We start from the raw sequence: 21,368 nt of genomic DNA, 5'->3' as shown, positions 1-21,368 counted from the left end.
TCATATTTCCCTCCTCAGAAGTTGAATTTTACTTCTTGCAAAGGTCCTTGACTTGTGTGAATGTGTAGGTTTTACTCTATATTCTTATATATAAAAAAAAAAAAAAAACACCCAGCACGCCCCTGCGGGCGGTTTATCCTTCAAGCTCGGGTCCTCTACCAGAGGCCTGGGAGCTTGAGGGTCCTGCGCAGTATCTTAGCTGTTCCCAGGACTGCGCTCTTCTGGACAGAGATCTCCGATGTTGTTCCCGGGATCTGCTGGAGCCACTCGCCTAGCTTGGGAGTCACCGCACCTAGTGCTCCGATTACCACGGGGACCACCGTTACCTTCACCCTCCACATCCTCTCGAGCTCTTCTCTGAGCCCTTGGTATTTCTCCAGCTTCTCGTGTTCCTTCTTCCTGATATTGCTGTCATTCGGAACCGCTACATCGATCACTACAGCCGTCTTCTTCTGTTTGTCTACCACCACTATGTCCGGTTGGTTAGCCACCACCATTTTGTCCGTCTGCATCTGGAAGTCCCACAGGAGTAAGTAACCCTGGCGGAAGGGGTTACATGAATAGGATGAGGGACCTGTGGATTCTTCGATATATATATATATATATACATATATATATATATATATATATATATAAATAATTTATTTATTTATTTTTATTGACTGTATATACTAGTTTTATGTTTTGAAATCCGTTTAAATTAACAATGCATAGTCTATATTGTATCGATACAGGGACAGCAAAGAACGTTATTTTATCAAATACATTAAAATACTGTGGGAATACTGCAAACAAGAGGGCACATATCATCCACCACCAGCCTGAGACAATGTTAGCAGAACAAACTTTTATTAAATCGGCTCAGCTGAAAACATCCGACACTGGACACACTTAGGTTGACAAAGCTACCCCCTAATTCAGAGCAGGCTGGTGGCTCAGTCACAGTAAAAGTAGGGCCAATTGTAACTTGTGGTGATTAAATAGTTGCCCAGAGCTTGAGGATGTTGCACACTTAGAACCACTTTTGATTACAAAGCAGTTGCAAAGGTCAGCTGATCGGAAGCAGCCTTTCTGTGAGCAGTCATCTGGACCTGGACTGATTGCAATCACTCTCAGAGAGATTCCTCTCTAATTTAGAAATGACGGATTGCCAACATGTTGCCATCAGTCTGAATTAGTCTTTGTGGATGAGCATGAAGGGACTTGACTCAGCTGGCCGGTTGTACTCTGGTTATATTCCTATAGAGGATGTTGTTGAGTGCAAATGTAATGTAAAAGCAACAAATATGTGATTTAAGATTTCTCACAGTTACTTGCTGCAACAATTAATTGCCTGAAACAGACTGCATGCAACTGCCAAGTTGACCTCATTCAATCGCAGACTGATATCAGACCGACTCCGTCTTATGGGAACATTTATGGCAGGTTTTAGGGACAGTGCTGGTATGATCGAGTGAGATAAGTTTATCCTATTGGATAAAACGGATACTGACAAAGTTTAATCCACGATAAATCACAATTTATGTCATTCCGGCACGTCGCAAAATGCTAAAAATCGCAATAATATTATATTGTGATTGCTGTATCGTGATAGGATTTGACTATTTTATACATAAATTGTATACGCTTTTTTTTCCTTGTGGATTGATGTTATCTGCTCTTGAGTGCTCTCCATGCGCCCTTTCTTGATCTCTCACCGTCACTGGCTATTCAGTGTTTAGATTACTTAAGGTCTAAGCTTTAGGCTTTGTTGTGGGGCTTTTTTAGACGTATATTTTGATGTATTTATTTATTTAGTACAAACTTAGGAGGTGGTGACAGTTCATTTATTTAGCAGTTAACACCTCAGTTGAAACACCCCTCTCCCCCTCCAACCTTCTGCTCATTGGAAGAGCGCACGGCTCCTAATGCCATCATCGATATTAGGAGGGGGAACAGCAAGAGCCCAGAGGGGAGGGGAAATCGGCCATTCACGTTATGTTAAGTGAATGGCCGAGTGGTGATAGAGGGAGATAAAGTCCCACTGGGGGACGTTGGTCCCCTCGGCTCGGGCGATCAACACGCTGCAGCTGCGAGGCTGTGAGCTGGTGGCGAGGGAAGGGTATTGAAAAGAAGGGAGACCTTGTTTGAGTCTGTGTTTGCAGGAGTGGCTGTTAATTGGCATTTGGGGTTTCAACAATAGAGCACTAATTAGGAAAAGTGGGCGCAAAGTCTCATGTCTAATGCATAGGAATCCGTCTCCATATGGCTGGATAAATGGCCTGGAAAGTTACAGAGTGCAGCTAATGAGGAACAACTGCATTCAAATCAAATTGGGCCTGAACTGGTTCCTTCCAGTATGGCTGAGAAAAGGAAAACTTTACTGAAGGAATACATGTATAAAAAATCATAAGCATTTGTATAATTAATAATCAGGAGCCTAATTAACTCAAACAAGAGCACCCACTGCCCTACATATACAAAACACAGAATTACAGTGAGAGAAGCTGCCTCTTATTTACATCACTGCAGAGCCCAAACAATTTTGAACTTGTAGCAGGAGCTTTTAATACCTCTGACAGTTACAAAACATCCCAATCGATCGTATTTGTATGCACCGCGGTCAAGCTATATGTGATCTTTTGTGGTGTGTTCTGCTCTCGTTTGAATGAGCCTACTGTAGCGTGCTCTGCTAGCCGTGCCAATGACTTGGCTCATTGTCAGGCGTGGGTGCATTACAAGGTTTTCTCTCTGCTTATCGGAGGACTGTGAAAGTCACCTAACTGGATTAGCCCTCAGCTCGCCTGCCAGGATGAGAGGGGCCCAGTAGGATGCCTCCGCTGCCTCTTTTACACAGTGTATGCGAGATATAAAGGACAAAGTACAAAGAGAATGAAAAGGCGATCAGTGTCTGTCCTTTCTGTCTTTTTGCGCGACATTCACTTAATTTCCCGCCTGAACAGAAATGGGCGTGAGGGGCATTTGAGGCAAGACTCGGAGACGGTTCATTCCAGATTATGAGGCAATTTTTTGGTTATGCAGAGTTCGTGTTCCACTGTGAGAGATATCTCACGAATTCCTTGAGGGGATTTCTTCAGCTTTGGCCCAAGGGTTCGCTCTGATTAAAAGTTGAAATGATTAGATGTTGGGAAAGTTTGATTTAATCATGAATGGCGTATAAATGTCGCCAAAAAACATTTGACTGCAAAAAAGTTCGTTCTTGAGTTTGAGTTTGAGTTTGTGGCCAGATGTAATGAAATTCCCCGTGGGTGTTCCCAAGACTTGGCACTGATGAGAATTCCGTGAATGTTGAATATGAGGTCGTAATGACCTTTAACTTTCACTTTTTTACCTCTCAGTTCTTGGCTATATGCCAGATTTTAACATCATCCATCCATCTATCAGGTTGTGGTGGCAAACTTGCAGAGCTGCCCTCTCCCAAGCCCACTTAGAGGTGTTGTCTCGCCAACATATCCTGGGCCATGACCAGGACTCCTCACCTGTAAGGCACATAGGAGGCATCCTGCTCAGACATCCCAACCACATCAACTGGCTCCTTTCAATGTGTAGGAGTACTGCCTCTACTCTGAGCCCTGTACGAAAAGACTGAGCACCTCACCACAAATGCACATAAGAGATAAGGGCATTGCAGTAGCCTTATAACCTGAAATAGTATAAATTCTGTATACAGTATCTTTCACAAGTTCACAAGTTTTCTATTCCTCTCTTGCTCCTCAGCGCAGCCCTGTGACAGCCAGAAGTTTTATGCCATCTAGTCTGGCAGTTATGATTGAGGTTGTGCATTTTTAGTTGTAACCTATCACTGTTTTTTGATGAAAACCTAGTAACTGTGTTTAAACGTGTCAGAGAGAATTCATAATATCCAGCAAAGCACTTTCATTCAGCCACGTGTGAATGTTCTTGTTAGATATTTTACAGGCATTCTGTTTTGGGGATTTTCTTCAACATCTTTTTCTTAAACCTCTTTCCCTCTGCCTCTGAACCCTTTCTGCCTGTTTTTCTTTTCCCTTTTCCCGCCTCATATTCTGTTTCACGCAGCTTCAGTGTGAAGTTTGAACTTTGAAGTGATTTCTCCAGTGCCCACTGTTCTGCACTTGACATTTTTTGACATTGTGTCTAATCTTTATTCTGTTCCTGTTAGCAAAAACTTGGATGCTGTTGTTTACTGTGACACTCAGCCATCACTCCTGACCACATTTATCTCTGTGTGTGTTCCCTGTCTCTGTCTGTCCACTTACTTGTGCAGTGAAAGGTTCTTTGTAAGGCTGAATAAGAGTGGACTGCCCAAGTCACCAGAGAAGACAGAAAGGCAATGCACGCTATTTGTGGTGAGTAGTTAACACGGAATTTTGTTAAAAAAAGATTTACTGGGAGCAATTTAAGGCTATATAAAGCTGACTTAACTCATGCACTGTTATGCTGAAAAATAAAAGCAGCGTCAGTGCTCTTCAGCTTGTTCACAGTAATTGGGTCGGATGCTTAAATATGTTTTCCTGCATCGTTTGTCAGGATTTGGGAAGCAGTGATCTACGAAAAGATGTCTACATCGTTGTGCACATCATAAGAATAGGTGGGAGTTGTGATGTTTCTTCTTTATTCTCCTGAGTACTACTCACGTTCTTAAAAATCTCTCGGGCTTTCATTTTCATACTGTTCTTACCGAGGATACCTCTGTCTGTCTGTGCAGGGAGGATGGGAGCAGGAGAGAAGAAGAACCAGTGCAACGTACAGTACAGGCGGCCGTTTGGCTGTGCTGTTGTCAGCATTGCCGATCTACTTACTGCTGACTCTAAGGATGACCACCTGCTAAAGGTTTATACGTAAGTGACTGTAAAGAACTATTATTTAGGAATTCATATAATTTTGGATTTAAGAAAATATTTTCTTTAAAAAATATTATGTAATATGGGACATAAATGCAAAGGGAAACCTATTCAAGTAATCTTTTAGATAAGTAGTAGTCTGAATACATGAACATTAATCTGGACCAACAAAATTATGGACCTTTCCTTTTACACTTTAGATGACTGCAGTCAAGTCTATGTGATGCCCTCAGGGATGAAAAGGCATCTGTTGACACGGTAGTTTGACCTAAATTATAGCAGCATCAGAGTAACTGGCCAAATGTACTTTGCTCACAAGAACATGCAGCCACTTTCTTCACACCTGAGGCAACAACAGGTTTTAGTTGGACTAGCATGAAAGTTGTGACCTAATTGTTTTGTGAGTTGAATCCAGAAAAGGCGTCATTGAAAAGCTGATTTTTTTTTTCTGTCATGCCACCGTTAAGTGTTAAATACACTCAACAAATAACAGCTTTTGGTCACATGTCACATATACAATGAATTTCAAGAAAGTGGTTGGTCAGCACAGAAACTCAGCTGATTTTCAAGAGTAAAAACACTTGTTACTTCAAACATTGTGGCTTGGATGGGAAGAGCAGTGATGATGCTATCAATTTTCAACAGCAAGCTTTTTCTACAGAGTGGGTTCTTGGAGTTTCAAAGAGGTGTGCTTTTTTCAAAAATGAAGAATTAATGCAAAAAATGCTTCTTATTATATGAAGTGTAGGATTCAGCAGTTTTGGTTTTGCTAGGCCTAAGCGCCATCAATCCGGACTCACTTTCAAAGATCTTTACCTGACTCTTTCAGGAGTGTCTGTGCAAATCTGCAGTAATTTTCTTTTTGTCTGTGTGTCCCAGGTGTAACACTGAGAGCGAATGGTCCCAGATCCACGAGAACATCATCAAAAAGGCCAATTCTAGGTACAACCTGTCTGGATCCAACACTGGTGAGAACCCCATTTGCTTAACTCATTGCTCTTAATTTCTCACACCTACACAATCATGTAGGTGGTTTAAGCCATCAGACAACGGGGGTGGGAGGGGTTCAGCGCTGCATGTAAAATTCATCATGTTCCGATGACAAACTGAGCAGCTCAGTTGCACATCTTGCCATGCATTACTCAGTTTCCGGTCATTCTCAGTAGCTATCATGTGGGAGTTAAGTTCTCTTCTGTGGGAGTCGATTAGTCTTTACATTTCTGTGTCTGCAGGGAATCTATGTATTCAGATAGTTTGTATTAATAGCTCAAATTTCATCATGCCGATCAGCAGCATCAGCAGTCTCCCATAGCAACAAGTTGGTGGAGAATGAGAATGTTGAGTCTTTCAAAAACATGATTGCTCTGCAATGAGATCAATACTTTGGTGGACTCTAGATTAATACCGATGCAGTCGTTAAGGTGCTAGTTACATTTTGTTTGAAGAAGAAACTTGTTGAATGATTACAGTGAGGGGAGCGTGAAAAGGGGTGCAAACTGTGAAGCAAGAGGACATAAACACAAATTAAACAGAGCTGGCTAATTTGCAGCTGCTTGCATCAGCGTGTACAAACAGCTCTTGGCAGTCACGGACTGCTCATCAGAAGTTTCCGTTATGTAGCCGAGAAGCTCCAGGAGGCCGCTGCTTTCTCAGTGAAAATAAACACTGCGTTTTTCCATCTCCTAATGCCTGCTTATACGTTATATGTGGAAATATGGAAACGAGATCTGATCTGCTGAGTCAGCACCCCATTCCACCTGCCCTCGGAGAACCAATAATTGCTCGAGGTGAGAATAATCCCGTACAGGCGAGAAGAGGATGCTGTGACACGAAATCACTTAACACCTTCTGCATGATCCGAGCCATGTTTTAAATTAATTTAATTTATTTTTTAACACCAACAACAAAAGTTGTCCGTCTAAAACGAGTGCGATTTAATTTCTCTAAATTAACTAAACTAGAGAGCTAGTACAAAAATTTGAATATTGAGCAAGCATTTCATTCTTTTAGCTACTTACTACGGTTTTCTAATCTCATATTGATTTCTATAACAGCTTTTATTTTCTACTCACTACTTCTGCTTCTCCTGACTGGTCATATTATCATAGATAACTCCTAGCTACGCACAGAGATCAGATTTAATAACAGATTATGCGCACTGATAATGTTCTGTATTGTTGCTGTTCAACTTCCACAACCTTTTGGCAGTTATCACTGCAGATGCGGCACAAGCTTCTTGATGCCTGCTGGATAAATGTGACATTTTCATCTTTACGGTTTGCTTTTTTCTGTAATAAGAGGCAATTATTCGCACTCATTGGTAAACGCATTGTTACTGGCAGAAGACAGCGTGTTGCCCGACTTTGCAGGGTTCTCTCAAAACATATCCGTCATGTAAGTGTTTGCTCGAGGCTTTCTTTTGACAGCAATATGCAAAGCACACAGACGCACTCACACAAGCACGTGCAAGTGAATTATTTTGGAGTTCAGTCCCCTTTTTTGGCTGCAGTGCAAAGTTTATCACAAACGCTTGAGTGTTAGCTGTTGAGTTGCTGTCAGATGAAGACACTGTGCGGCTGATTAGCCTCAGTGTGTTTTTTCTTTCAAAGGGTATTAGAGGAGGGCTGCAGGGTTTTTTCTTTTTTTTTAAATGCTGGCATGCATAATTAAAGTCTGTTTGTTCCAAAATTACATTTCTGCCACTTAACTCACTGTGACATTGATCTTATGAAACAGAAGAGGGAAAAAACCCTTTAATCACAACATAGAGGTAATAATTTAAGTATTAAAGATAATGAGCTCTGGATATTAAGTGTCATTTATTAATTTACTTTGCTTAGATGGTGCTCTTTTTAACTACTATCTCTGTAATTGCATGTCTTTCATTCAGACACCTGCCCTTAAGACTAATGGCTCTGGTGACAGGTTTTAACAGCAGTTAAAAAGATATACCTAATAAAGTAGCCAGTGATTGTATATTTAGTATATTAATGTGTGGAGCAACAACTTTGAATGCAACACAACATATTCCAGGAAGCAGTCCAGTTGCAGTGATTTCTTTCCTTCTGGGCTCCTTCTACATTCAAAGAATTATACACAACATCACTTGCGACAGATTTCACTGAGGCATCTAAAAAGTCAATTCCTCCCAAAAGGCAATTATTCTGCCGCGGAGCGACATTACAGAATAGATAACAGAATAGAGCTGCGTGCCAGACTGCATCAACAAATGTGAAAACTGGAGGGAATGTTTCATCTTCTTAGTTTGTCCCTGTAAAAGCATCCATACACGAGCTATGGAATGTCACGCTGTATTTATCATGGACCCAGTGTTCTTTTCAATATTTTCTGTCGAATGTATACTGCTACATTGATGAATGCTTATATCAAACATGCCTAGAGTTTAAAATAGAGATGGACCGATCCGATATTACGTATCGGTATCGGTCCGATACTGATGTAAATTACTGGATCAGATATCGGAGAGAAATTAAAAAATGTAATCCGATCCATTAAATATCAAAAAAGCATCTCACAAAACTTGCGACATGGCGTAACTCGGCTCATAACCGTAGCGCGTCGGAGCAGTATGCGTCACGTGATAGAGCGGCTGTGTGTATTTGTAGCCTCGCTACCAATCCGGCATTTCATCTCCGAGGAAGTTATCCCAGAGAGAAGTAAAGCAAGTGTGTAAGTTCATCTCTGAATGTTTGTAAAGCATTCCCATGTTAAGCTTAACAACCGATATATGGAGCGACTACCTCTCTCTCCCTCCCTCTCCTGCTGCTACTTCAATCATGAAACTGATCAATGATCAGCTGATCGGCTTTTCTGTCGCGAGTCCGTCTCTCTTGTTTGTTCTTGGCCCACTTTGCGCCAGAAAGAGGAAACCAGCGGCTGAACAACAGCAGCACGTTTAACCTTGATAAGCTGTTGTTAGAATTTATTTAATATTACTTTCTACACCAGGATCCTTTTCTACGTAGCTGACGGCTGGTAACTGTGCAGGGGCGGATCTAGCAAAGTTTAGCCAGGGGGGCCGATAGGGCATTAACAGGGAAAAGGGGGCACAAAGACATACTTTTCTTTCTTATTCTCATTTAAAATGTCTAGCTTTTAATAAATAATTATCTGAATCTTACACCCAAAGTTTTAATCTGATGTAAAATGTATAGAAGTCCATTACTGTATATAGTAACTATTAAGTCTAATATACCCTAATAAGTTATAGTACTTTTTCCTTTGGGAAGGCACTATCTGTGCAGTCTGCAATTCTGTTGAAGAAAGATGTTGAATCTATTTAATTATTCTTGAAAAATAATTTATTTCTGTGCATTTTTTTTTCCACACTGCATTAAATTAAAGTTGATTACGTCGATTAAGCATCATGAGGTGGAGGGTGGGTGGTTCCCTATTTTTTTTTTTTTTTCCTGGGAGTTTTAGAACCCTATTAGTTAGGTTGCTTAATATTTCTGCTAAGTACTCTTTAAAATACCAGAATAGGGAGGATGGAGCAGGTTTAACTTTATTAGATTGATCAGTGTTGCTGAACTATGAAATATTTTGGGTGCAGTGTATTTTTTGCATACAGGTATAACAGAATAGCTTTAGTGTTTGTTTGTTTTTTAACTTGAGTATGAACTTATACAAAAAGCAGCAAGATATTAAAAAAACAGTTTTATTGATTAAAAAACACACTATATCGGATTCATATCGGTATCCAAATTTATGATATCGGTATCGGTATCGGACATAAAAAAGTGGTATCTAGTTTAAAATAATAGTAATAATAGTAATACAATATACATTATTACAAGTAGTATTTACAAGGGATCCCTTTAATACGTTAAAGATCCTTTTGTTTATGAGGGGCAACCAATCCAAAGAAGGTTGTATTAAAGGCAGAGGATAGAAAACAGCTTCTTTTCTGACAGTGGATGAACTGAGGATGAACCTTGTGTAAGTTAACGTGTAAGGATCATGCGAAGCTGCTGTTCTAGAAAGCACGACAGTAAAAACACGGAGCTGAAAATGAGCATAATAGATCCCCTTTAAGAACTACAGTTTATTACACTTAGTGTCAGGAGGGCAATTAAAACAAGTGTGCTGCAGAGTGAGATACACATAATGTGGATTTGTGTGCATGTTGATATATTTGTGCACGATTCCATGTTTGCTTGTGCGTGTGTGTGCGTGTGTGTGTGCGCATCATGATTTGTGTCTCACTGTTTTTCTCCTTTAAAACTGAACTGGCAGTATGCCAGAAGTCTCTTATTAGCAGCCAATTAGCAAGGGGGAAGATGAATACACTGCCCCGAAATAAAAAGAACACCAGGCTGTTTTCTGCAGTAAAGTGGAAGAGAGACGGGAAGACTTGGAGACTTATTTTGTTCTCCTAGAGCCTAATGAGGTTTTTTTTTTTTTTTTACCTGTGTGTTTCAGGGTCGGCCGTGCTTTTTGGGTAATTGAATTCAAAAGACAAGAGAGGGTACTGATGAACAAAGATTTTGTTTACGTGTACCCAGTAACCTGTAAGAGGGATTTCATAAGAATCTGGCTCTGTGTGAGTCAGGTCAGGTAGATAATTCAGCTCCCACCTCCACACTGCGAGCGTAGGCAGTGACAGAAGAGGCTGCGACGACTCAACTGTTTTTGTTTTTGCAGCTTTTTTTATATTTATTTATTTATTTATTTTAATTTTTTGTCGAGTTTGTGAAGAGGCAGGCCCGGTAGGCTGAGGGCAGCAAAGGTTGAGAGTGTTTTTGTTATACTCAGTAACGTGTACCATTCAGGAATAATAATTAGGCTCGGTTTGGCTCATTGTGGCCCCGGAATAGCCTTTAAAGCCTGACTGTGTTCGTTCGTTTATGTGAGCCCAAGTGTTAAAGGCTGAATCAGATTAGGCAGATTAGGGTATAAAAAAGAAGAAGATAAAAAAAGGTCTCCCCTGAACTAAAGAAGACTCTCCTTTTCATTTCTGACCAAGCCATTGTGCCCCAATGAACACACTATTGATGGACTGTATTATTTTTGAATTGTTTTGACCAGAAGACCGAGTAATGTATTATGTAGTGAGATTGATGGGTTAGGGAGGTTTACAGCCTAAAGCCAGCGCATTCAAAGTCACGAAGGGCACTCTCTTTCAACCTGGTTAGATCACCATGGTAACAATATGGGAACTAAAATAGCTAGCTATATACTAGCTGGGGTAGTGTGTTTATGCATACGGACCTCTCAAACCAAACCAGTTTTATTTATATAGTGCCAATTCACAAAAACAGTTGCCTCATAGGTCCTCATAGACACTACAATAATATAGAGAAAACCCCAACAATCAGACAGCCATCGATGAGTGAGCACTTGGTGACAGCGGGAAGGAAGAACTCCCTTTTAACAGGAAGAATACCTGTCCCTCAGATGGCCGCAGGGGCAGCCATCTACAGGACCATTGTGAATGAGGGGAGGGAGACAGGACAAAAGATACACTGTGGAAGAGAGCCAGAGATTAACAATAACTAATGATTTAATAGAAAGTGGTGTATAAACACAGTGTATCCATAACTATGTTGTAAGTAAGATCATGAATGAGGCTGTGCAGTTGCAATAACATGCTGTCAGGAATTTCCATGCATTAAGTTGGTGATACGTAAAATGAACTTACTGCACATCGCTGACACTACAGCAAGTTAATACAGATTGGTATATATATCTCAGAAAATCTTTAATGAATTGGTTAATTTCACTCGGCCAAGTTTTTTTTTTTTTTTAAAACTTCATTATAAAATAAAGCTCTAATATGCAGCTATAATGTGAGAGATTAGCAATAGATTCATATTTGAAGGACATTCATCACATTTGCTCACATTCAGGACCTGTGCTGTAATTTACCATAACATTTTTATAACCTTCATATGTCTCCCCAACCTGTTCCCTCTGTTTGAAATGAGTAGGTTCTTTTTGTGCTGAAGATGAGTCAAACAACCTCTTTTTTTATGAGCATGCCTGAATCAAAAAGCCCAGGTTAACAAAGAAAGCTGACTGACCCTTTGTGGTTACCTCTGACTGGGGTTTTAGGATTTGTTCATTCAGCAAATGAAAAGAAGATCTGGCTACGTCAAACTTTTGTGTTGTGCCCTAGGCTGTGCATTTATACAGAGGTCTATGTTTTTTTCATTTTGGTTTGTTTTGTTGTTGTTGTTACATACAAAGCGAAAAATACAATATGTTTGGTCGAAGTGAAATTAAGACTGACTTCAGTTCAGTTTTACAATAATAAAGCAATTACAGTAATTTTCAGTTCAGTAATGAAAAATCTAAAGCCCTTTTCACATGTGCTCTGCAGCCCTGAGTCAGCCAGCCAACAGAGGAACATGTGGGAACACAAATAGTAGGCAGTATTTATCTATTTCACTGCTTCCTGATACAAAGTCAGTAGATTGCACTGATGGGCAAAAAGCACAGCTAATATTCCGGTGCTTTCACCTGTAACGTACCCTGTGTTTCCACTAGCATGAATGCATCGGAAGTAGACTCTTCGTGATGTGCGCCACAGATGAAAAACATAACTGTAGAAAATATAACAACCTTATTCACAGTTGTGTGAAGTTCATGTGTGAAACAGCTTAGCTGTGAATTTTAAGGAAAAAAGTTGCATTACTCCTGCAATCTATATTTGTATTGATACAAACAGCACTGACTGGTTTTGTCTACAAATTCACCAACTCACTGTTACACTTGGTAGACAGCTAAAGCAAAAGTAAGATACAGTAATGGATGCAAGTGATGACCTGTTTAAATGTGTGTGTGTGTGTGTGTGTGTGTGTGTGTGTGTGTGACTGTTTGGTTTCCATACATGCAACTGTCATTTATCTCTGGTATCATTTTAGTTATGTGGTTTACAAGTTTCGTCTACTGTAATAAAATGGGTTGTTACTTTTTGATTACACTGTTATCTCAGTGATACAACATTGCTCACCGTGTACTGTTTGGAACAGGATTATGATGCAATGGTATTATAATATGCTGAAATCCTATATTGAATGCTATCATTATCTTATTTATAGGCCTGACAGTGGCTCTGCAGCTTGTCCACAGTGACATAGAGCAAAAGTGAGATGCAGATGCTTAACTAAGGGTGTAAAAACCAAACTCAGATCTGAGATGTAACCCAAACTTCTGAGATTTGAAACACAAATTGAGAAATTTCTCCACAAATAGTGACGTAGTTGCAGCAGCGCGGCAGTTTAACATTTCACTAGCTGGGCCCACATCCTCATTTATGTTTGACAGCGTTTTAGTAGGTAAAAGTGAATGCTTTGACATGAATTGAGCTGCGGTTTGGGGAAGGCCTCGAAGGGGACTGGCGATGGCTCCCGGGCCTGGCAGATCCCCATGCACTAAATAGAAGTGAAGAAGTTGAAGAATGGAGAAGAAGGAGGGAGGGAGGTTGGGGCACGTAAATGAGAATGATCAGCTTGCAGAACTAGGGGAACCTATATAGATGACAGCTGGAAGGAGCGTGTTTGGAGGCGTGGTCCTGCTCCTGAAACTCCGATACATAATCTCCAAAAAAATGGTGCTTGACAAGTTTGCTTTTTATCTATGAGTATAACCAGAATATAACCAGCTAAGTCCAAGGTTGGAAAGAGACACATTGCAGTGAGTTGCAGTCATCGGCACAGTCCGACACCTGAATTAACCTTTTGAAGAGGATCTGCATAGATCCTACGACGTAGCCTGTGCAGGTGGCAAACACCACTTGTGACTGCACTGATGGTGACATTTGGTTACGTTTCTAGGAGGGTGCATGTCATGTGCATGTTACATTGTAGGGTTTCAGAATGGTTTGTGGTTAGTGTACCTGCAGCACAGATTTAACACCAAAGCATAAATCCACCGGGACTCGGATTGATTGCAATGTGTGAACAACCTGTCTGTATGTATGATTTATAGGGCAGTTATTTCCAGTGTGTCTGAGAGTGATTTCACTCAATCTGCGTCAGACTGCAATTGTTTGGAGGCAGGTTGCTTCCCACCAGGTGACCTGTACAATTACCTTGTGATTGAAAGTGGTCAACGGAGGTTAGAGGTGTTGCATGCTCAGCCTCTACAGTCAGTTTATCAATGCAAAAAAAAGAGTTCAGTGCAGTTGTGGTGGAACCACTGATTGTTCTTAGTTACAAGGAAGCTATCGTCCTATTTTTACTCTAGCGTGACTGAACCATTAGTGCCATTAGGCATGCTAATCTGGTGAACACTAATATTTAAAGTTTGTTCAGGTAAGAGTGAACTGAAAGTACTTGAAAATAGTAAGTGATTTAATTGCGTTAAAATAGAATGCACGATGAACTGACATATCGAAAGAACAGCTACACACTGAAAGCTTTTTCCTTGCTGTACTGTCCCCATGTGGCCTTTGAAAATTACCCAGAAGACACTGTTCTAGAACCTGTTTAAATAGCCTTCACGTAGGCACTTTCTACAGTTAACATTATCACAGACACAAATATATTTTATGCTTTCAATGTGCTGTTCATCTCTTGTACTTCTCCTTCTTCTTCTCTGCTTCTGTAAGGTAGTGTAGTCCAATGTCTCTACCCAGTTTGCAAACAAGTCACGTCTCTTTGTTGACTCTCATTGACTGAAACCTCTTACAGCTAATGAACCATTTCACCACTGCCTCCCAACTTTCCCCAAAACACGCACAACAATAATAATTGTCGTCGTCATCTTGTCTCCTGCACTTTCCCTTGCTGTGAGGCTGTTTATGTAGCTGCTTCTCTGGACAGGCAGAGACATCAAGGCGATGCGTTTTGAGCTCTAAATACAAGCTGACGCTTTAATTTAGCTCTGCTGACATTTGGAGTTATTGCATAAGGATATTGAACTGAGACGACAGCCATCATGTAGGATTTCCTCTTAATAAAGAAAGAGCTGCGGGGTGACTCGCAGACTGTTTGCATTACTTGTTTATATGTGTGTGGGTGTGTGCTTGCTTTCTATACATGCAAGTGTCATCACTGGCAGGTGTAATGGTTTGCAAGTCCAGTCTGCTGGAATAAAACTTGAGATGTGCTCTTGTGAATGTGCTATTTTCTTACAAATTTAAAGTTGTTAATGGTATACGGTTTGGAATATATGGTTGTTATATATTTTGAGCTTTGGTGAGGGGTAAGAGATAATAAATTGATGAGAACATGATATTTCATTAATGAATGTTATCACTCTCTGATTTTTAGGTCTGGCAGTGGCTCTGCAGCTCCTCCATGGGGACATAGATCAACTAAGACGGGAGTACATGGTCCTTTTCACCCGTGGTGTGTCAATCACCAGGAAACTGGGCTTCTCTGATGTCATCATGCCAGGTAGGATACCACAAACAAACATTACTCTGTAGGTCTCAAAGCAGTTGTTGTCAAAGTGGGGCCGGGGGACTAATAGTCATGGTGTTGTGGAAAAATAGGTGTGCTGTGTCATTTAAAAAGTGCACATTTACAGTTGGGGGCAATTTACCTCTATAAAGCAAGCTTACTCTGTCCATTACTCACTCCATGTTATCTTTGGGTCAGTAGAAGCACTTATGTGATGTGACACATCACATCAGTCTCTCATATAATCGCTCATTTCCCTCAGGGTGCAATGAACCATTTGTTGTGTAGCTTTGCTTATCAGCTGAGTCAAAACTAACTAAGAATTGTGTTTTTATTCTTCTTTCATTTTATTGCTATGTTTCTGATCATGGGTGACAGAAGTGCCGTCTGTCGGCCCATTCATACACTCTTTATTTCCTAAACTACTCATCGGGTTGAGTGGCTATAATCCCTCAAAGCTAACAGTGAGCAAGGGGTTCGGCACATCCTGTGTGGGTCGAGAGTCTATTACAGTGAGAGCAGAGCTCACACATATGTAGACTGTCACACCAATGGCCGATTCATGAGACAGTATTAGGCTGTTTAGCAGACAGCCAGGCCATAGCTGGGTGATTTGAACAGTGCCCCCACCTTATTATGAGAGAGGGGTTTTTACTGAGCACCTGCACTGACCTTACCTAATGCTTTTTTTTGTCACCCATAAACTGCTGCTGCTATTGGTAAAAACATATTTATTGTCTGTTGTGGAGATTCAGAAATTCTTTTATTGCTGCTATATAACCTGCATCATTATAATTGCATTAATAACATGTTTTACAGCATTATTTTATTGGTAATATTTCTTACAGGGTTCATGTTGCATTGGAGATGTTTGTCATCACATTGACCTTTTCTATTTACAGGTTTAGGTATGATCAATCTATACACATTACATATTTGTGCTTATTTGGAGTTGATGTTCCATCCAAAAGGGTCTTAAGCTTCACTGGCAACGGTCCAGGTGATACATGCTGAGGGAAGATGAGAACATAGAAGGTTGATTGCATGCATGCTTACAATACACAATAAATCTAGTAATAGGCCTGAGCGAAGGCCCAAATGTATTTTGCTTCTTTTTGTAACCTGTTGCACTTTGGTCTACTTGGTGACTGATGACCAGAGTCAGGGACTAGCCTCAGAGACCCTGAAGCTTGAAATTTATTACCTTGTATGGAAGGTGTTATCAAGGAGAGAGGTCTTATGTCTGTTTATAGCCATTAAAGATGTATAGGGTGCACCATTGACGGTAAACAATGTATTTTTACTCTGTGATTGACGCACTGGGGGCGTGATCCCTAAATGCTATAAAATCAGCGTCCAGTGTATTTTTGTAGGAGATATAGAGAAGGCATATGCTGATACTTTTTCTCTGCTAATAAACTCATCGTTTGATTGCACTTTTCTGGGGCCTCCGTGGTTTGTTTCTCTGGTCTGCATTGATCGATCTCGCAACACTGTAAATACGGGGTTTCAATAACTATTGCACAGCCTGCAGGTGTGAGTAGACCTAATGCGTCCTATCATACGTCAGTGTTTGTTACATGAAGTTTAAGCTGACAGATTTGAGGCTGTAAACAGTATATTTTTTTTGTATTTTGTTTTGGTACTCTGTTTTGTATTGTATTTGTTGGCCTGCCTCAAAATTATTATAGTTATTATTATTGCACTTGTCGTGTTTACACCCGACATCTCTACCTACTGCATGAATCGAGAGATATTTGAATTCCACCCTCACAAAGATGAATCATGCTGTTAAAGGTAGAGATGACACTTGGCTGCTTCTGTAAATGCACCTCGGGCTTAGCTGAATTGGGTCTTATCGCCTGGGTACAAATACACAGCCACATGTTTATATGTACACACGCCCGGGGAAAAGTAGGGAGGGAAACTACTGGCTGAATTAGCTCTCTGAGGCAGCTGAACATAAGGGGACTTTTTCAACAGAAAAGCTGATGTCTTAAAAAAGCTAGATATGCTGTCTGGTCACACAGATATAGAGGAACCACATACTGTGGGCCCCCCCAGCGCCTCACTAACACAGATTTATGTACACCATCTCCTTTGTCTTTTTCTGGCTACAAACCCTTAACGCTGAGTGCTCTCACCCTTTCTGCTTGTGCAAGTCTGCCCTTGGGCAAAGGAGCTAAGGAGACTGCCTTTCCTCCTTTTCCCTCTTATTTCTCATTCCACATTTTGTGTGCGATCTTTCCTCTCATTTTCTTTGTCACACACAAACACACTCTTTTCTCCATCCAGCTGCTCTCCCCCCACCGTCTCCACTTCCCCTTTTCCCATTGTACATTTAAAAAAAAAAAAAAGTGTCCCGGTCGACCTTCCTGTGCTCTTTGTGTGTGTGTGTGTGTGTGTGTGTGTGTGTGTGTGTGTGTGTGTGTGTGTGTGTACATGTACTTGTATGTATAAAGTTGGGGTGACTATATATATAGTCGAAATCATCATGAAGAAGAAGAAGAGTGTAGCTGTCTGATTAAGAGTAGATAATAAGTGCTAACTCTAATGATAGACACGACCACTGAAACCAGCCGAAGTTATTTGTCAAACCACATACATTTTTTTTCTTACTTACCCAGCATACTTTGCATTTATACTCCCCCACCACAGGAAACCGTATATGAATGGCTGCAGTCATTGAACAGCTGCAGTTATAACAAAGACAAAGATTATTTCTTCCTGAGATTATTTTCTCAGATTGCAGCACATGAGAAGCACAGAAAAGGCTGCATTTGTTGCAGGATTGTTTATAAGTCAGATGTTTTAGCTTGAAGTGATACCGAACAATGATTATGCTCTCAAACAGTGTGAATATGCACAGTTACCGTAAGCTTATGTCCTGGGATAGATTGATTAATAGGAAAGAGTGAGGGTTCTGTTGCAATTTGAATACACGTACATTATTTATTCATTTGTGCGATTTGCCCTAATGTGTTTGTGAATCATTTCATGTGCTGTCCTTGCTTCTGAGCCCCTGGGGGTTGTGGCCCCCATGAAGGATAAAAAATAAATAAATAAAACTCAGAAGTCATTAAAAAGCAAACAGAATAGCAATTATTAAATATCTAAAAAAAAAAAAAAAAATAAGACCAAAAAACCCCCAGAATCAATACCTTCAGGCTTTTTTCCCCCAAGTAAAATATTAAATACTGCTCACCTGTTCAGACGTATAAGAGTAATAAGAAAATGGTGTAACTGGTTGAAAGCCCAGTATATGTATTCAACCTCACGTGTAGATACTTCTTGCTTTAACAAACAGAATCCACATATTCCTCCCCCTTTTACCCCCGTTTTTACCTTTGTCAGGCTCAACCACACTGACAGTTTGACGTGACATGTTAAAATGTTATAACAATTACTTTTTTCTTTTCTTGATTACTTAAAATGGCAGCGTCCCCCATCTCACACACACAGACATCCACACACACACACACACACACACACACACACACACACACACACACACACACACACACACACACACATACATACAAAGAGCAGTCTTTAATTGTTGAACATTCTGGCAGCCAGATGTCATATTTCATGTCAGCAGAAAATATATCATCAAATGCCACCTAATGTAAATGCTGTCCACCCCTGCCAGGAGGAATTACGCAGAGAATCTGCAGCGCGCTCATTAATAATGCTAGCTCATGTGCATAATCAATGCCTTGTTGCCTGTTTCCTGCAGGAGAGATGAGGAACGACCTTTACATCACACTGGAGAAAGGAGAGTTTGAGAAGGGGGGGAAGAGCGTGGCGAGGAACGTAGAGATCACCGTGTATGTGCTGGATATTGATGGACAGATCCTAAAGGTGAACACTGCTTTTGTGTCTTACTTAGCAACAAAACTGTTTATATTTGCTAGACACAACACCTAAGGCTAATAGATTTAAATCCCTAGCCAGTTGCTTTTTTTTCTTAATAGTGGGTGTCTTTTTTTGGAGCACATCTCTTCATTTAAGCATTGCTGACCCAGATGAGGGCTAAGTGTCTCTCCAGTGTGTTGCCCATTTCTGGTGCAGCACTGTGACAGTCTGCCTCTGTGGTTTCCTGCACAGCCTAGGCCTTGGACAGAAAATAGAGTCAAATATAACCCTACTGTCACTGCTGCTGCCACCACATGGCACGCAACCCCCATCCAAAACACATAAACACAAATGTAAACCTTGTCTTCCTCACTTTATTGCCTTTTGTTGGCTCTGGAGGGTTTACAGCACATTTCTAGCTGACATATTAATTCACAGTGTCCTTTTCAGTCTGCCTCACCCTTGAGGCCATTCTCTTTTCTGACTTTTTTTTTTGTTTTTTGGGAAACGTTAATATAATATGATATTCTTTATATCTTCCAGGGTCATGTGGCAGCTGGCTCAGGTGAACCAAGTGTGGATGAGTATCATTCCTTGGTGTTGTATCACAACAACAGTCCCCGCTGGGGTGACCAGATCAAGCTCCCTATTCCGGTCGACATGTTTCGGGGGTCACACGTCCGCTTTGAGTTTCGACATTGCTCCAGTAAGTGAAAATAGGTTTGTCATTATCCTTTATTTATTCAGGAAAGGTTAAGCCAACACATTTTTGGCAAGTTTTCGCACATTTTAATACACCATCGGCTTGTGGTGTGAATGAGTGAGGAGCTGCATTCTTCACAGCTGAATACCTGGGGAAGTTGAAGATAAAGACCAGACATCCTGCACTGACTCCACTGTGCCCTGCAATTCCAGGCACATCACTGATAAACCTTTGAAAAAAGTATTCATTTTCCTCACTTGCTTCAACCTACCAGCCCTCCAGCCTTGTGCCCACTCCACATAGACGGTGTCCAAGTGTTTAAGCCCTTTTTCTCGACTTTGGTACTGATACTAGTTTGTCCAACGTCTCATTTCCTAATGAGACAAAACTTTAATTATAATCAAAGTATGCCTCACTCCCTCTCACATTCTTTGTGTGCTTTGGGGAGAAGGCCGGGTCTCTTCTCTCATAACAAGTCGATATTATTATGCCAAGCCGTGAGGCTGTGTGGCTGTGTGCAGCAGATATAGTAGCCTTATTACTGCTGGCAGTGCTAGCATTGCCACCCAAGGGCTGCCTATTAAGATCCCAATTTAAGCCTGTGGTGACACCAAACTGAGGAGGCCATATTACACATGTTATAAGGGCTTCCAAATTCAGGGGCAACCTGCCTGCAAAATCCTGATTAGCACACACTCTCATTTTCAGTTAAGGCTTAATGGAAGGTTCGGTTTTCTGACTATGCCTTTAACTGCTAATTTGTTTTTGAACTCATTATTATCCAGTGTTGCTTCTAAATGGGGCTAATAGGAACAATAAGGACCTGCCAGTATTAGCTGTGCAATGCTTTATTAACTGGTTGTTTATACAGTACAATTCTGAACCAGTTGAATCAATTTGCAAGAGAAGCTGTACTTTTATGAATAAAATGGCATGTTACTGTGTGTGGGTCTTGCGGTTATTTTTCTCTTAGTAATATGAAATATTAAGCAGTTCCATCCATTATAGAGCCTCAAAACTGCCATGTTAGGCAACCTGAGATAATTACAAACTGCGGCAACAAGAAGGCTGTAATTTAAAGGATGTTGCAAACAAGCAGTAACTTACAGTGGTGAATACGGTTTGATATATAACAAGAGTGACTGCTTTAACTTTGTTTTTTTTATTGATATCTCTTTTTAGATTTCACCGGGTTAGCAGTACTTGCCTTGCTTGCCCCAATGAAGTGGCACTGCAGTGGCATAATGGTACCAGCGTTCATTCAGGATGCAAAGTTAGGCTCAGGTCCAACATCAGCTGATGGCCCAGCTGATGCCCTTATACTTAGCATAGGGTACTTGGTTTAGCCTGCCTCCACTACTGCTGCACAGCTACAAGCCACTTTACAACCCGTCTCCACTTTAACTTCTCATTGTCATGGCATATATGACTGGATTAATGGCCTATCTGCTAAATTTTGTTGCTGTACTCCCCTCATCCATGATCCAAACTGCAGATAGAACTTAAAATTGTCTTTTGATTACAATGGTAATTAGTGGTCTTTGTGAGTAGAAAACCTGAATAACAAGCCAGAGAGAAATGAAACAACAGTTTCTAGTTTGATGCAGTAAAAAC

The 21,368-nt window shown here is 40.7% G+C and overlaps 1 protein-coding gene across 1 annotated transcript in view; it reads left to right on the top strand.

Annotated features, from left to right (window-relative positions):
• Nucleotides 1-21,368, top strand: part of dock4b (dedicator of cytokinesis 4b) — a 138,986-nt gene that overhangs the window by 57,336 nt on the left and 60,282 nt on the right. Inside the window, 7 exon segments of the mRNA XM_025899516.1 lie at nucleotides 4,247-4,328; nucleotides 4,510-4,570; nucleotides 4,688-4,820; nucleotides 5,703-5,791; nucleotides 15,062-15,187; nucleotides 18,933-19,057; nucleotides 19,595-19,757. Of these exon segments, the coding sequence (XP_025755301.1) occupies nucleotides 4,247-4,328; nucleotides 4,510-4,570; nucleotides 4,688-4,820; nucleotides 5,703-5,791; nucleotides 15,062-15,187; nucleotides 18,933-19,057; nucleotides 19,595-19,757 (779 nt within the window).

This window comes from Oreochromis niloticus, linkage group LG17 (assembly GCF_001858045.2).
Source record: "Oreochromis niloticus isolate F11D_XX linkage group LG17, O_niloticus_UMD_NMBU, whole genome shotgun sequence".
In the NCBI taxonomy this organism is placed as follows: domain Eukaryota; kingdom Metazoa; phylum Chordata; class Actinopteri; order Cichliformes; family Cichlidae; genus Oreochromis; species Oreochromis niloticus.
This window is presented reverse-complemented; position numbering and strand designations above follow the sequence as displayed.